Source organism: Diadema setosum, chromosome 15 (genome assembly GCF_964275005.1).
Source record: "Diadema setosum chromosome 15, eeDiaSeto1, whole genome shotgun sequence".
Taxonomy (NCBI): Eukaryota; Metazoa; Echinodermata; class Echinoidea; order Diadematoida; family Diadematidae; genus Diadema; species Diadema setosum.
Window position 1 is genome coordinate 15,199,505 of NC_092699.1, and position 16,856 is coordinate 15,216,360.

Genomic DNA, 16,856 nt, shown 5'->3' on the forward strand with positions numbered 1-16,856 from the left:
TCGCAAAACAACAACAACAACAACAACAACAACGAAATTGCTTTGTGTGTCATGGTGTTAAACCTCCTGTGTGTCAATTATTCTGAGACCGTACAGCGTGAGCGCTTTTTAGGAAAACATTCTTTTTGTCAGAGGTATGTAACTTTTTATTGAATTTAATGTTTATGCAAGAAATGCAGTAAAGCAAGAGAGCAGAGAAGGTTGCAAGCTTTGCTGCGCTTAATGTCATAACTATACTATTGCTATCATGAGGCTTTCAATGTATTGTGGCAAATTGCAAATTATCGATCAGTTATTGTGTCAGGTTTTGCCCAAAATAATCGAAGTTGGCAAGTCCACAGATTAGAGCGCGCGAACATGGTTTTGATTCTTAATAGATGTTTCTCCACAAAAGTCATCGTTGCGAGACTATTACAGTGTACAAGACTAAAATAATTTGACAAAACTTTAGGATACGTGGTCATTCGTATTGATTTCATGTAAAATCGTAAAATCAAGTAATAATAGAAAATCAATATTTAAAGATGTATGCTTAGTCCAATTGAAACCTTGTGAGGAGATCGATATTCAGTCTAATTAATGATGTTATCAATATTATGACTCGTACTTTGTTTTCTGTTTTTTTAGATATTGGAGATTGAACTTAGTAATTAAAATGATCAACTTTTGTGTGTGTATGAATGTCTCTGTACGTTTGTGTTTGAGACGTTCATAGCATTTTTAAAAGGACAACTTGCTTGCTGTTACCTTATATCAAGTAAAAGACATGCAATCTATATGAAATTACCTGAGTTCACTATCATCACCATTTTCACATGTCTTTGCCCTTCCTGCAGCCTGTTGCGGAAGGTCCAGCAGGGCCTCCTGGGCCCAGGGGGCCCCCGGGTCCACCTGGTGCCCAGATTACCAAACAAGAGCTCCTGACGGAATTCAGGGTACTCATTAGAGGTAAGACCCTTGAACAGTTCTGTTGAAGATAAAGTGATAATCATGCTGAAATCTGACGCATCGTTAGTGATGTGTGTACTTATATTGATGCAGAATGTAATATGTTCCATATTCTTTTTTTTTTATTACAACATGTCAAGAGTATGCTCCATATGATGAACATGTTTCACCGATTAACTACAGTATCTATTTTACCTCAAGGCTCAACTACATCTAGTTAAATAGTACCAGGATACAAAGATACATATGATACGTTCTGTACCATTTTGATTGTATATGTATCATTTCTCTTCCGTAACCCGCTATTGTAGAGGCAGCCGAGAGAAGAGCGCAGATAATCATAGGTGAAAGTGTGAGTATATGACCAATTTAAATATCTCTTGTAAGATATCACAATATATATATATATATATATATATATATATATATATATATATATATATATATGAATGCATTATATAATTATAATGTGTAATATTATGGTTACTTATTGTATACGCATAGATCGCCATTCATCGTTAAGATTTCCTTCAAATATCGAGCTAGAAGCTTCATCAAAAATCTCGAAGACGGGAGAAGGTCATACGTTGGCAATTACGTCTGTCACAATTAGTAGGCGGCGGTATTTGGCTCTTGATTGTTTTTATCACAAAATGACGTGTTTCGCTTCCCTGCAAATCAATTAAAGTGTTCATGCTCACCTCTGCTTGATCATTCGCTGAACTAAAAGTATACTGTGGCCTGTATGGGTAGTATAGCGTCAAGTATATGACGTGAGTGAATTTTGTGCCAGCAAAATGTTAGAAGCAATCAATTTTCGATTCGAACCCTTTCTGTCAAATCACCAACCTGTTCCTGAAGAATAGCTAGATTCACATGCAGACCAAAATTGGCACTCAATGTACACGGGGGATAAAAGGCTGTCCAAATCGTGGTAAGAAGAAAGTCGGATCAGGCGTGATCAGTCAATGTCCCGAAAGGCTCAAAGAATTCCCTCTTTTTTACTATCAAATCAGAGCTAGTCAATCGCATAGATATCAAAAGAAGGAAAGTAAAAACACAAAATGACTAACGCCCGACCTTGAAGAAAATCCTGATCGATTGATGAGGGGAAAAACGGAAGCTAGGAGACATTCTTACTATACCCCCCGTCGGATTGCCATGTCTGAGGATTACACGACCCATCTAGGCTTCCGCATGAAAGAGATGAATAAAATTCTTGTTGGGGCTGAGACGACATCCACACCAAAATTTTAAATGAATCCCCCTCACCGTGTATATACAGTGGTCATTATTGTTTGACCAAATATTCAATAATTTCATATCATTTTAATTCTAATGAAAAGTAATGATTTGGCAAAAACAACGGCATAGCAAATGCCGGAGGTCATGACGGATTATTTCAAAACAGTGGACTTTATGGTAGACAATTCTGCTTCAGGAGTTCATGTCAGTAAAGACCACCTGTTTACGGGAACCACTATCTCTCCCCCCCCCCCCCCACCCCCTTTGGCAGCATTTAATTCATTTCAATTCAATTCAATTCAATTCAATTCAATTCGATACAATTCAATACAATACAATACAATACAATACAATACAATACAATACAATACAACACAATATCAATTCAATTCAACTCAGTTATTAATTCTTTCCGTCAATAAAAGGAAAAACAATACAGTTCAATTCGATACAATTCAATACAGTACAATACAATACAAATCAATTCAATTTAATTCAACTCAATTATTTATTCTTTCCATCATTAAAAGGAAATACATTTCATTTCATTTCATTTCATTTATTGGGTTTCCATCGCACACAAATCATACAGTGTTGTGTTTACAACATCCATCAATGCCAATGTAATGTGACACAAAATAAGTTCAGTATTTATGCAAAAAGCATTTACATAGCACAAAATCAATTGAAATTATTCTCAAGGGTACATTCATGGCGGATAAATACAACTGTGTGTGGAGGGAATACTCTGCACGCACGCAAGTGCACCTGGACAAGCGTGCGTGCACTTGTACGTCATACAAGATGTTACCAATATCAACTCAACTTATAAACATTTTGGATGGAGAAGTCATTTAATAATACAAGATATGTGTGAGAGTGGTGTTATAGCAAAAAAAAAGAAAAAAAAAAAGAACAATGCACGATTTGCCAATGTAAAGAGTAATTAAATAAATATGGCGATGGAAATTAGTGTTCCAGTAAAAAGTAACGCTTGCAGGACCAAGGATGTGAATAGTTTGCCCTTGTCATTTTTTAAGGACAAGGTAAAGTACAGAGAAAGAGGGAGAGAGAGAGAGAGAGAGATAGAGAGAGAGAGAGAGAAGACATTGAAATAGAAAAGATAAAATTTACAAATAAGGAATTGATCAATGATAATAATAATAATTTACCCAGGGTAGCCTCTTCAGTGTTGCCACTGCTCTACCAGAGGGCCCTGCTATTATTATTACCCTAGCGTTGCCAGTACCCATTTATATCCATTTATGCACCTGGGTCGAGAGGGACACAGTGGGTAAAAACATCTTGTCCAAGGACGTAAGCACTGGGCGGGATTCGAACTCGGGTCCTTCGATCGGGAGTCGGGAGTCTTATCCACTATCCACAGCGCCCCCAATCAATATCTGAACGTCATGTGGCAACCTTTGGCCGTCATAGATATCATCATCTTAAAGGATTATAGCATGACTTTTGAATGATTCTTGGAAAATTGCTGGTGTGATTAAGATATCAAACATGTGCAGAGGGGCAGTTAGAGAGAAAGGGAAAGAGAGAGAGAGAGACAGAGACAGAGGGAGACTGAGAAAAATTAAAGTTCGAACAAAAAGTCAATCATCAATTTTGTCATGTGACTTCCTTCGCCATTATATCAATCTTGAAGGATTTATAGCATGACTTTAACAGTTTAGAATGATTCTTTGAAAATCGCTGGGGACGTTTAAATCTTGATAATTTCATGAGGTGGTATTAGTTGTGTGGGTGTGGGTGTGTGTGTGTGTGTGTGTGAGAGAGAGAGAGAGAAAAGGAGGGAGAGGAAACAATGAAATAAAAAAGTTAAAGTTCACATTTAAAGTAAGTCATCTTTTTTTTTATCTTGTGCCATTCTTTGCCATATACATCGTCTTAAAGGATCAAAACACAACTTCAGAATGATTCTTTGGATCTTGCGGTGGGGATTAAAACTCAAGCGTATTGTCAGGGGCTAGTTTAAAGATAGGGAGAGAAAGGGGACAGACAAATAGGAAAATTCGCATAAGTTCACGTAAGTAGAAAAAAAAAATCACTTTCATCGTGTGACAACCTTTCGCCATTACATCATGATCTTAAAGGATCATGACATAATAATTCTTCGAAAATTGCTGAAGAGATTGAAAGCTCAAAAAAGGGGTAGTTTCAGTGGTCGAGTATAAAAACAAATCCTAAGTCATCTCGGGTCGTCTTGGATCGTATCCAACATAACGAAAGGACACTGACCCCGAACTGGCAGTTTCTGATTAGATCGAGTTGTTTTTATGACTTTCCAATCACGTAGGATATGAGTAGCAAAATTCATGCCTTTCGCCTCATTGATGCCGAAGATCATGACTAATTATTTCAAAACAGAGATATGCTTTCTTATTTTACAATTTATATTATATATATATATATATATATATATACATATATATAAGAGTATATATGTATATACATACATATATCTGAGCACATTTCTTTTTTTTTAATTTTTAGAAATACTTTTCTGTTTTCAATCGGGTAATTTTCGTGTTTTTATTTTCTTAATTATTATGTCGTTGTGTGTATAATATTTATGATCTTTATGTTCATTAGTTTTCGTAATTTTTATCAACCTATCTATGAGATCGAGAGATGCTTCAAATTATGCAGGGGCACAATGACTTCTTAAATCAACTTTAACGACTGTGAAAGGCTTAATCAAGTTTGTCATCTCTATCTCTATCTGTCCACAGTGTCCAAGTTGTTTGGTAAACATCACGCGCGGAACCGACCTACATGTTCCCGCAGTGGAGGAGTTAACGCTCCTCCCAACGCTACCTGTCGCGTTCCACTGTAAGCTCAGCAAAGATATCAAAATCCCCGGGAAAAGTTTAATAGAAATCGACAATTTCAGGACGGTAAGCTCAAGCAGTATCCGTTATTTACCCACTCTCATTTTTGTTCTTGTTTCCCATGTTGTTAATTTTGCTCTCTCTTTAACGCCCTTTCTGCATGTGCTAATCTCTGCAGACGATCAAAGCGGAAGTGTAAAAGGCGCCCTCGAAGAAGCGATTACGCGTAACGCGTAAACGCTTCTGACAGCATTACAAGATTCCATAGTATGCCACTTCCGAGCGCCCATCACCATCAGAATTTTGCGCACGTAACTCATGCAGGTTGCAATCCCGAAACGCCTTTCCAAAATTGCAAGCAACCCGTGCGAGTCCTTTAATGTACCTTGAGCGTTCTCGAAACGAAATCGTTAAATCTGTGAATATGTATTGATTGTCTCTACAGTCATATCAAACGAAAGTGTCTTCTTAGCGCCCTATAATCCTTCGAAATACCGAATCTTATTTTATTTTCGGATTAACGAACCTTGGGATAACGAACCTTCTGATTAACAAATCTTACTTTAGTTTCGGATAAGTTAACTTTCTGATCAACAAACCCTTTTTTTTTTCAATTTCAGAGCAACGAACCTCCGGAACTACGAACTTTATTTTCATTTACAGATTATACGGAACCTTTTGATTCTTATTTCATTTGTCGGACTATAATAGCCAACCTTCGGGGGAAAAAAAAAAACCCTTCTGATTACCGAATCTTATCTCATTTTCGGATTAGCAAACCTTTGGAATAACGAACTCTAATCTTTCTTCCAGCCTTTGGATACAGGGTCCTTTGAGAGGGGGCGTGGTCTGGACGTTCGATCCGGGCGATTCACGGCGCCGCGCACTGCTATCTACCAGCTGGCAGCCAACCTGCATGTAGCACAGCGACTGTCCGAAGTGAAGGAACGCACGATAAAGCCACGGGACAACGTCAGGGTGCTTATCTGCATCAACTCCATGTGTCAGAGACACACGTGAGTACAACAGGATGGTTGATTGGTTACACTATCACTACTTATGCTACTATCACTACTGCTCCAGGTGTACATGGATACCACTACTACTGCTACTACCACCACCACCACTATACTTCCACTACCACTACTACCACCATCACCACCACTACTATCACCACTCCCGTCACTCCTATCACCACCATTATGTATACTACCACCATCGCCACCACTACTATCACCATCACCACCACTACTATCACCAGACACCACCACTGCTACTACCACTACTGCTGTTATTATCGTTGTTATCATTCTCATTGTCATCATTATATTGCCATCATTATAATCAGTGCCATCATCAATATCAATATCACTATATTCTTCGGCTTCAAGAAAAGAGAAAAATATATATTTATGTTGATCCGGGTTAAAGTCTTGAACTCGAGGCATTACCAATTGAGGTGATGTTACCATATCAAAAAGTTTGTGAACTCTAGCTTTAGGAACCTCTTTCAAGTATTATACACAAGGAATTTTACTTGTCCCAACAGAAACTGAATTCTTGACTTTATGTTTTCGTGAATATATATCGAGAAAAAAACTTGTTTTTTTTCTGGAAAAATACTGCTTTTCTCCTGAAATCAATAACACGCGCAGTTCGCAATGCTTCACCTTCGAGAGAACAAAACAAGACATTGTTTTGAAAATTTTACGCACGTGTTTGTTTCAAAGTTCATAACCTTTCTCGACAATGTAAGGTTACATTGCTTTACGAAGAAGAAAAAAAAAAAGAAGAAAGAAATAAAAATCGTGCTTGTGTTTTCCATATCTGCTGCGTTCCCATGGTCTCCCGTCGTTACGGACAGCTCGTTTGTCACCGATGAATGAAAGCCATTTTGGCGCGCGAAACAAAGGGACGTGTTAAATATTACCCTCCGTATATGGCAGTCCATTGTCCAGTACGTGTGAAGAACTCCTCCTCCGCTATACGCAGCCCTGCAATGCCCGAACAATTCAGTTTTACTCTAATCATAACACAAACTCTTTAGGACTTCTTTGAAACTGTATACGAATAGGAACAGGTGAAATATTTTCAGAAATTCCGATGTTTGGCATATCTCCCCCGCACGCTCTTTATTTTTTTTCCCTTTTTTTTTTTTTTTTTTTTTTTTTTTTTTTGCGGTTATACAACTTGTCACATTTCCACCTGAACTGATTCCAACAACCAACTATAAAAGCATGCTTTGAAGAAAGGGATTTTGTAAAGACACGGGTTTACGACTTTAAGTTAGATGTCACGAACTGTCGACATTCATGCTGTTAACGAGTACCCTTGTAGAGACTATGATTCCATGAAATTCACAAGTAAGTTTTTCATAAATACACTTAAGCTACAACGAACAATTTTGGGAACTATTAGAACAAAGACGAAATATGGGCCGGCTCAGGAAATTTCACAAAACAATGGCGGGTCGCCTTGCAATTCCGGTGCAGTCTCTTTTGGCCCTGTTGCAAGAAACCTCAGACACACCTTTACACCAAGCAGTAATATCCCCATACCAGCAAATATAAATTGCACTAAATTCTCATTAATTCCAGAATACCAGAATATAACCAACTGCCTAACTCAATGACATCAATCCATAAGCAGGACAAAGCTTCAGATATCTTCAAAACAGCGGCTCATAATCATTTCATTGAGCAAAGCAATCAAAATCAGTGTTTCACTCCTGTGCGAACATCATCTCATGAGCACTATTAAACACACCTGAGCGGTTGGTTCCTTGGGGAACGTTGGGCAGTACTCCGAAAGAAGAATTCGCCACAGACCGGACCGTATATAAAACAGATACTGCCTTTTTAGAGATATGATGTTGACATAAACCATGGGAGTTCTGTTTTCCCCATGAGATTATAATTTCCTGAAGCGTACAGCACTGAGGAAGAATACTGTCTCAAGGGGAAAATAATAGAAACCCCAAGGGATCATCAACCCACGGTAGACGAGGCAATATTTTCTTATATCATAATGGTCTACATAAATATGCTTCATTTTATTGTAGCCCCGTCGGCTGCCAGTCAAATTCTGAAATTACATTACTTGATGTGACGTCACTACTCGAGTTTTAACATTTTCAATTCTTGCAGCATTAGTCACGTGATTGCATAATCACCAATCGCCGACCAGTATTCATGTAGACCATTAATATCATATTATGCTGATTGCCCGATCATTTGTCCCCTCCTTCTCCCTTATATTTGGAATATTTATTAAGATGTTTTGTAGACAACGGGCGTGATATTGCCCTGTCATTATTTCCCTCACTGGGGAAAATGTGACCCTCATTAGAACAACAATGAACTCGTTCAAAGATAGAATGTCATATATTACATTATGCAAGGCTCGACATACTATCATGACTATAGCGGAGACCGGCTGTCCCGTGGGCACTACTTTTAAATATGTTTATACGACGACAAACTCGTACTGAGACAGTGCAAAATCAGGTCGACTAGCATGTAATCATTGCGATGATAGGCTGAACGTGCTTTCACATCGAGAGACAAATAGTCCAGCCCAACTGCAATAAATATCAATAAATATCAATACTCCTCTCGAAAGGATATAAGTGATACCTTCTAGATATAAAAAGCAAACAGGGATGTTGCTTTTGATCTGTTTTCCGGAACTCGGCAGCTACTGGAAATGTTCGGTCTTGAATGAGTACTTGTAATGATAGACGAGTGTTTATTTGTCCATTTTCTCTTCGCAGCGTTTCGTTTTGGCGTGGCACTGACGTCACTCGTAAATTTTGCTCCAAAGTGCACCCCAAATTGTATCATTTTTAGGCCCTAAACGTGCCAGTTTAGGAGAAGAATCAAAGACTTCAATGTAGCCTGGACTGTAACATTATAACATGTTTTTCAAAGAATGAGCAGTTCATGTGCTCCTGTCTTAGCTCTTGAACTCTCACACAGTTTTCTGAAGAAAAGAAAACATTTAGTTGTTCTTTCTCTTATTTTTTTTTTGTAAATTCCTACGGACAGAAAAAGTTCGGTTAATGACCACCCACAGTTTTTCAGACACAAGACAAATTCCACAGCTCTTACAGGGAAGCTGAATATATAAATATGATAATAGACGAGTGACAGAGAAAAACAAAATCATACCGCTACCGAAATAAAAGTTTTGCATTGTGTGCGTTTTGCGCTGTTCCATCACGTTCGTTGCGCTACTTATAATAAACCGGCCACAATTTTGAAAATGGATTTTGGCTTCGATACCTGACAAGATCTCAATTCTTGTCACAGACCACTTGAGATATTCCTTCCAAATAAAGAGTGAACTTTGGAAAGCGTTCAACTAGTGTCGATCTTCCTTGGACTATTTTATTTTCGTCAATTTTCTGTCGATACATTAATTTGTATATGAAAACACTGTACAAAATACAAATATGAAAATCACTCTTAACATCGATTTACGCTCAGACATTGATACTCTATAATTACACAACATCTCATTTATTCACTCGATATCCATTATTGTGTAAGATTTGTTTGTTTTCTTGTTTCTGCCATTTTTTGTTTACATGAATTTATTGTGCTTTTGATTAAAAGGTTTCCATGATTGCGTTTGTTTATTTGTTTGTTTATCTGTTTGTTTGTTTGTTTGTTTTGCGCATCCAGACACTGTTCTTTTCTACCCAAAGATTATGTGAAGAGGAAATACGAATGGGTGCCCCATTCTGTAAAGAACAGCATATTTGATTTCGAAGGGTTAGCTTCTAGCAGTATGTCTTGACAACAACCATCAGCACATTTTGATAGAGTTTGCTCCATTCAAAGTCCTTCCCCCCCCCCCCCCGGCCGTCCTCCCCTCCCCCCCCCCTTTCAACTCCCCCCCCCCCCCCCTCCAGCCAACACGACATGTTCTAAAGAGGCTACCCTCTTCTCACTAATATCAAATAAAATCAAGGTTGTTTCCAAACAACTTCTTTGCCTTTTCAGTCAAGAAGGTAAGGCTCCTCATTCTCCTGACCTCATACCGATCACCTTACCAAAATTTCACGCTAGATTTGGCCCGACTCAAAACAAGAAGCACCAAAAATCTGCCGGTATAGAATCTGACAACTCGTCCATAGTTTGATAGATCAGTGAGAGAGAGGATAAGAATTAGGAGGCGAATAAAAAGAGCAGACTCATGATAAATGTGGCTTAACCACAAGTCAGAGAGCAAATCGAAATAATGCATTCTAGGTCTTTATTTTTGGTGCCATTAGCTGAAGCCTAACGGGGAAATAATGACCTAGGGTATACAAAGGGGGACTTGTCTATTTCAAGACTCCCTCTATCTCTCCTCTCTCTTTTATCTATTCATCTGTGTCTCTGCTTGTCTGTCTATCCGTCTGTCTGTCTCTCTAAAGCTTTCAAAAGATAGGAGTTTTTTTTTATTACTTTACTTTACTTCCATCGAAGAAATCCAAATCACGAAAAGAAATAATTTCCATCTTCTAGTTGTTGTTTTTTTAAGAAGAAAGGGTGCCCAGTGGGCGTTTTCTTAATAGCAAGGCCGTTAACCCATTGTTACGAGATAATACGCCTGCATGTCGTAATTTTGACTTTACACAGTGTGAATATAAGCAAAAAAAAAAAGGAAAAAAAATCATCGTTCAGCGAAAGTTGATATAAATTAAAGGAATGAACCTGCTCCATATTCATTTAATAATATAGAAGGACATCTGCAGTATGCCCTATGGATTTGTGCTTTTAAAAAATCAAGTCACACACACACACACACACACACACACACACACACACACACACACACGCAGACACACTAGCCCACATGTAAACAGACACTAGTATACACCAGTGTCATATATTCGAAATGACTGTTCAGGTATACAGTCATTAAAGTTAAGAGAGTGCTGCGTTATTCGTGATATAACTAAGTATTAGTATCTCTCCCATTCCAGAAACCACAAGGTAATGTAATGTTTAATGCGCATTCGTCCTTTGATCGTTTTGGTCTTCATTGACTATTGATGTCATCCTAGCTCGACAAGAAACTTTTTTTTTTCCCCTCGCTTTGTTTTGGGCCGTCTTTCTTTTAGTCCTTTTTTTCTGTCAACCGCTTTTTAGTACGGAAAGCAATCATGTACTTTTTTTTTTCGAGCATGTTAGCATGGAGATACATTGCACTTTGTAATACGATGCCCATCTCACGTTAAATAAAATGAAAATGCAGCTGGAACCACAAAGCAGGGCCGCACAAAAGTGTTCCCGGTTGAGATGTTACGGGAACCGTCACCGCAGGGATATACGTTTATAGCGGGTTGGTGCTGACCTCACTGATATGGCTGCTTTTATAGTGTGTATATGTCCAATCGCATCAGTCTTCGCGATTTACCTGGCCCTTTTATACCGTTTCCACCTTAGAAACACCTTCTCTAAAATCGCCTTGGATTCCCAGATAAGGGGATTATCATTTTCTAAAGCCATCTTTCCTTCTTCAGTAGGATTCATTATGCGCTTTGCTGGCGTCTTTGTGCATGAAAGGATTCCGGCCAGGAAGCATCCGTACAATTAGACACCCATCTGCCATTTAAAGAGAGAAGGATCGCCCCTTCTTCAAACATCCAGCTTTAACAACACTTCATTCCTTTCTTGTCAAACATCATTTGATTTGTGCTATTTTCGCGGGAATTTGTGAGGATTCCGAGAACTGCGTGTTTACCTTTCACCACCCAAATTCAAAATAGAGCTCATCTTGAAAATGCGTGGTGGTAGAACTGAATGGTTTTGTTCATTAGTTAGATTTGTTGCTGTGACAACATGAATTTTGTCTCGCTGCTGACGTCACTCTAAACATGAAGGCCCGAATTCACGAAGGTGGTACAAATGAAACTATGGTTTAAACCATGGACAAAAACCATGGAGTGCCAAGTGTCGCATGGAATATTTCGTTACGAAATCAGTCATTTCGTCGATGAAATTATTATTATGTAACAAAATGACAACATTTTGTAACTAAATGAACATTTCGTCCACGAAATGATAATTTTGTTTAACAAAACGGTCATTTTGTCGACGAAATGACCAATTTCGTATAACGAAATATTCCGTGCGAGACTTGGCGCTCCATGGTTTTTGTCCATGGTTTAAACCATGGTTTCATTTGTACCACCTTCGTGAATTCGGGCCAAGGTGTTTGTGGGTAATCATACGTATGTACAAGTACCCTCCCTCTTCTATTTTGGACAGTGCAATATAGTTTTCTGAATTTCAACTATATACATATCATGTTGTAATGCTACACTGAGTTACCATTTCCCCCCTGATTTTCCAGTCCGAACACGATAGTATTTCATTTCATTTCATTTCATTTCATTTCATTTCATTTCATTTATTTCCACACACCGATAAAAAGCATTTACAAAGAATTACAAGAATTATACATAGAGCATTGGAAACATCAATACGAACAAAATATGTACAACCTGTGTAACAATTTGACTATTGAAACAAAACACAACATGAAAACATTTATATCAGTTTGATGGGGATCAACATAGACCATTGGCCTTTCTATGGCTGATCCCAGGAATTACAGCTAAAATAGTTACATTCATACAACACAAGTTATACAAGTATAATCAAGTATCATCAAGACAAGTGTGATCAATTGTAATGTCTTTGAGTTATAAATTGCAGAGTTGAACTTTCTTTCTGTACCCTGGATTGCTAACTCAAATCCCTTTTCTCCATGCTGAAAGGGATACTTTACTGCTGGAGACTATCCGGCTTAAAACATGTGCTGCTTGGATGAATGCAATATTTTTGTGTTTTGTAGGTACAAATATGTTTTCCTGTATATTCTTCTTCCTTTTTTTTTTTGGCAATAATGATTCTGAAATTATCTGGAACATCGCCTCTGAAATGATGATGCCTTACAGGACAGCTCAGTACGTAAATCACTTTTATCTTGACATCAAACGAAAGTGTTGTATCTTATTCAAATCTCATGAGTCAAGAACATTGTCATTTATTTTGTAACCCATGTCATGTTTGATACAAGAAATTAATTGTACAAACGATCAATCGAGAGAGAAAGAAGTCTTGAACTGAGAATATGCTCCTCAATACCTTTTTTTCTTTTTCTTCTTTGGCAATTCAGGTCACTCGAGTTCGTTTCGGGAATGGAGAGCAACAGTCGAGTCTTCACCGTAGCGTTGTCCGGGCTCCTCAGATTAGAGGTAAGAGAAATGGTTACAGCTCGTTATTCCGAAAGTTCGTTATTCCGAAGGCTCTTTATTCCTAAGATTCGTTATTCCGAAGGTTCATTGTTCCGAATTTCATTATCGGATTAACCAATCTTCGGAGTAACGAACCTTCGGAATAACGCCACATATTTTCGGATTAACGAACCCTTTTTCATTTTCGGATTAACGAACCTCTAGGTATAGGGAATTTGCGTGTTTCGGATTAACGACCCTTCGGAATAACGAACCTTCGGAATAGCGAACCTTCGGAATAACGAACAGCACCCAGAGAGGTTCGCAGATGGTATCAATGGTTCAAGTTCAAGTTCAATCATAGTTTATTTCCAATCAAAGAAAATCAAAACGTAATGCAAAGTATACATATCATAAAATGATATTGTCTACACTTTTACAAAAGGTTCATGTAATATACGAAATAAATTATATACATCAACATATGTACAATAATCAGAAGGAACGATGCGTATACATGTATACTTCGCGAGCTTTCAGAAAATAACTTCAATTTTGGAAAATAGCGATCCACAAAAAAGCTAAGCTTGTAGGACGTGGATCCCTAGATAATTGATGAGTAAGCAATATATTATTCAAGTTTGTTTTATTATTTTCTTACAGCATTTATATTAAATATAGATTACTTAAGTCGTTTGTAAAAATATAGCTATACGCTAGCTTCGACAATAATAGGAAATGGTTGTCATAGCAACGAGCCTATTGTTACATCGGCAGCTTTTTTACACCAGGGAATAAATTCTTTTTCTCTGAAGAATAATAATGATAATATATTCTATTACAAATGAATAAGTAAGAAAAAGTCTTAGATATCGCCATAACTATTATGCAATGTCGATATCTAGCGGTATTTGCTTTATTCTTTTTTAATCTGCTTTGAATGTCCATTGACATAGAAATCAAGCAATCAATCAAACACAATTGGGGGGATCGTGCTTTTTCATAAATGTGCCCAAAACTTTGGAATAGCCTACCAAAATCTCTTCGACAAGCATCTTCTATTGATGGTTTTAAAAAGAACCTCAAGACCTACCTTTTCAATTTGAATTGACAATTGTTTACCTGTAATATGTACGTATATTGTTTGTTTGTTTATCGTTCTTATATCTTCTGTGATACTCTGTTGTAACGTGATACATTATGTACTCTATTCTACAGCGCAATGAGCATCTTTTTTTTTTAAGGTAGAATGAGCACTTTATAAGAGTCAATCTATTATTATTATTATTATTATTAATCGCCATACGTCGTACACGATGTCTAAAGTCCCTGGCACAGAACGGGTTATAAAACGACGTACAAATTCATTAATCTCGGGTTTGTTCATTAAATGGTCAGACAATGAGTTTCTAGGGATATCAATCACAATTACCTCAATTGCAACTGTCGGCAGAGGGGTCACGACAGTCACAGTCGAGATTTTCCTTTAAAAGTTCGGAGATGAAATGAGAGATGATGATGATTCCCGACATTACACATTCATTGCGAATAATCTTACACCAAACTCTTAACCATGCTTGCAGGAGGGGCAGTACGCCTCGGTGTACGTGGACAACAGCTCGGGGCGTCGAGTCGAAGCACAGGTCGGGTCCGATTTCAGCGGCGTGCTGATGGGAGTCTAGCTCCGGCCCACATCTCCCTGGCGTGGTGGATGCGCTCCCTCTGCGTTTCCATGGTAACATCATCAACACGAAGAGTGCCATCTGCATGGACATCGTAATTTTCAGCGACAACGATATTAGGGTGTATAACGAGCTGGCGCGCCTAGTCCCGTGGCACGCTTCCCGTGAGGCTTCGTGCCAATGTAGTTCATTGACCCTTGACCCTTCCGGAACGTGGAGTTCTCATTTTCTGAATGAGGGGGCAAAATTAAACGATTTTGTAGGGAGTCATCACAGCGAGCATGCTCACCTTCGTTCATCAATGTTCCTGGAATCGATAGTTATCACACTGCCATAAAGTACATCAACATTGTGTTTCTTCGGAAGTTTGACAGAGAGGTACACGGATCCAGCACCAACGCAAATGACTTTTCAGTTTGAACCAGCACTAAAAATGTTGTTACATCTTTATCGTACTACATATTGCAGAAAGGAGAAGCATTGGATGATGTCAGAGAAACTGATGAACAGGAACAGCTATACGGACAGACTCCCGTAGCGACATGGGGCGAATTTAAAAGTCAAATAGTCAACGGAACGAGCACGCATGAGATATAGGAGTACAAACGTCATCGACAGCATTTTGTTTCGATCGCAACTGAAAATAGCCGCATAATTATGCGCAACGGTATTTCTGTTCTTTTAGTCCGAAACCGTCAAAACTTTTCCTTGCTCTTTGTGTATCCACGTAGAGACTGAAATTCACATCGTAACAAATGTTTGGACAACAACGAGGTAAATGGAGCAAACTATAGAACAACCTCGACGATGATGACAAAAAAAAGGAAAAAAGTCCGACAATGGAACAACTCTTGCAGTACTTTTTGCTGCTGATTCGCGATATGATAGTTATTCGCCATGCTAGCAACTCTTCTTCCTGTTAATATGGACGCAGTGAAACGTTGTCTCATGAGCATGCGCAGTGTATGTCAGCTATGAAAACTATTGAGATATTCTGTCAATGACGCTAATTCTTTCTTGATATTCAAAACCGTTTCTGATCTTACCTCATCAAAAAATGAAATACATTTTATGTTTCCTCTTTTAGCTCTTCTATATTCGTCTTAGTTTTTTTCTATAAAGAATCTACAGAATATCAAACACAAACAAATATATAATGTATATCTACCATTCGTCAAAAACAAACGAATCAGATGAACATGTTTGTATTCACAACCATTGGTATGATGAAGTCAAAAACTATGTGAATAGACAATAATGTAAACAGGATATGGTCTAAAATATATATTCATATATGATAATGTTTTGTTTTCTATTTTACCACTGTTTTTTTTATCAATGTTAGATCAATCTGAAGTCATCAAAATAGAAGAAATAGTATTCTTGAAAGAAGCCTAATGTCCCATCGTCGGTAGTTCTTTCGTTTTTATATGTTAATTTCAAATCAATCGTTTTTCTATTTCAAACCCATGTAATTTCCAGTTATTTTTAAAATTAACTGAAACGAGCAATTTTGTATTATCGTCAGTTATTGATAATTAGTTATTAGTGATGCAGGTACAGAATATATAGACAGTATAAAATATAATTTATACGTGACAGTATTTACAACTGAGACATTTTCTAAGTTGGATCTAAGTTTGATAATTTTTGCTCGAGTCTGTTAATCCTTTTGCAAGAAAACGTCACCGTAACTTGAAGAAAAAAAAATCATGCCATATTAAGCACAAGCTAGCTCAGAACTTGTGATTTTGTGGGCGCGAAAAAAAAAAGAGAATGCTCTATACTTCGTAACAGAAATCTGAACCGGTTGCTCACTGTCTAAATCTATACAACAGATTAAAAGAGTATTTTTGTCTATATGCTAATCATGTGGTTTCTATGACACAGTATCTTGTTGAT

At 37.7% G+C, this 16,856-nt stretch overlaps 1 protein-coding gene across 1 annotated transcript in view; it reads left to right on the forward strand.

Moving 5' to 3' along the window:
• The window catches only part of LOC140238556 (adipolin-like), a 68,881-nt gene extending 52,975 nt beyond the window's left edge, over window positions 1-15,906 (forward strand). The window contains exons 3-8 of the mRNA XM_072318458.1: window positions 837-948; window positions 1,260-1,300; window positions 4,941-5,105; window positions 5,853-6,055; window positions 13,215-13,293; window positions 14,856-15,906. Of these exons, the coding sequence (XP_072174559.1) occupies window positions 837-948; window positions 1,260-1,300; window positions 4,941-5,105; window positions 5,853-6,055; window positions 13,215-13,293; window positions 14,856-14,954 (699 nt within the window). The 3' untranslated portion in view covers window positions 14,955-15,906. The remainder of the gene's footprint in view (window positions 1-836; window positions 949-1,259; window positions 1,301-4,940; window positions 5,106-5,852; window positions 6,056-13,214; window positions 13,294-14,855) is intronic.
• The last annotated feature ends 950 nt before the right edge of the window (window positions 15,907-16,856 follow it).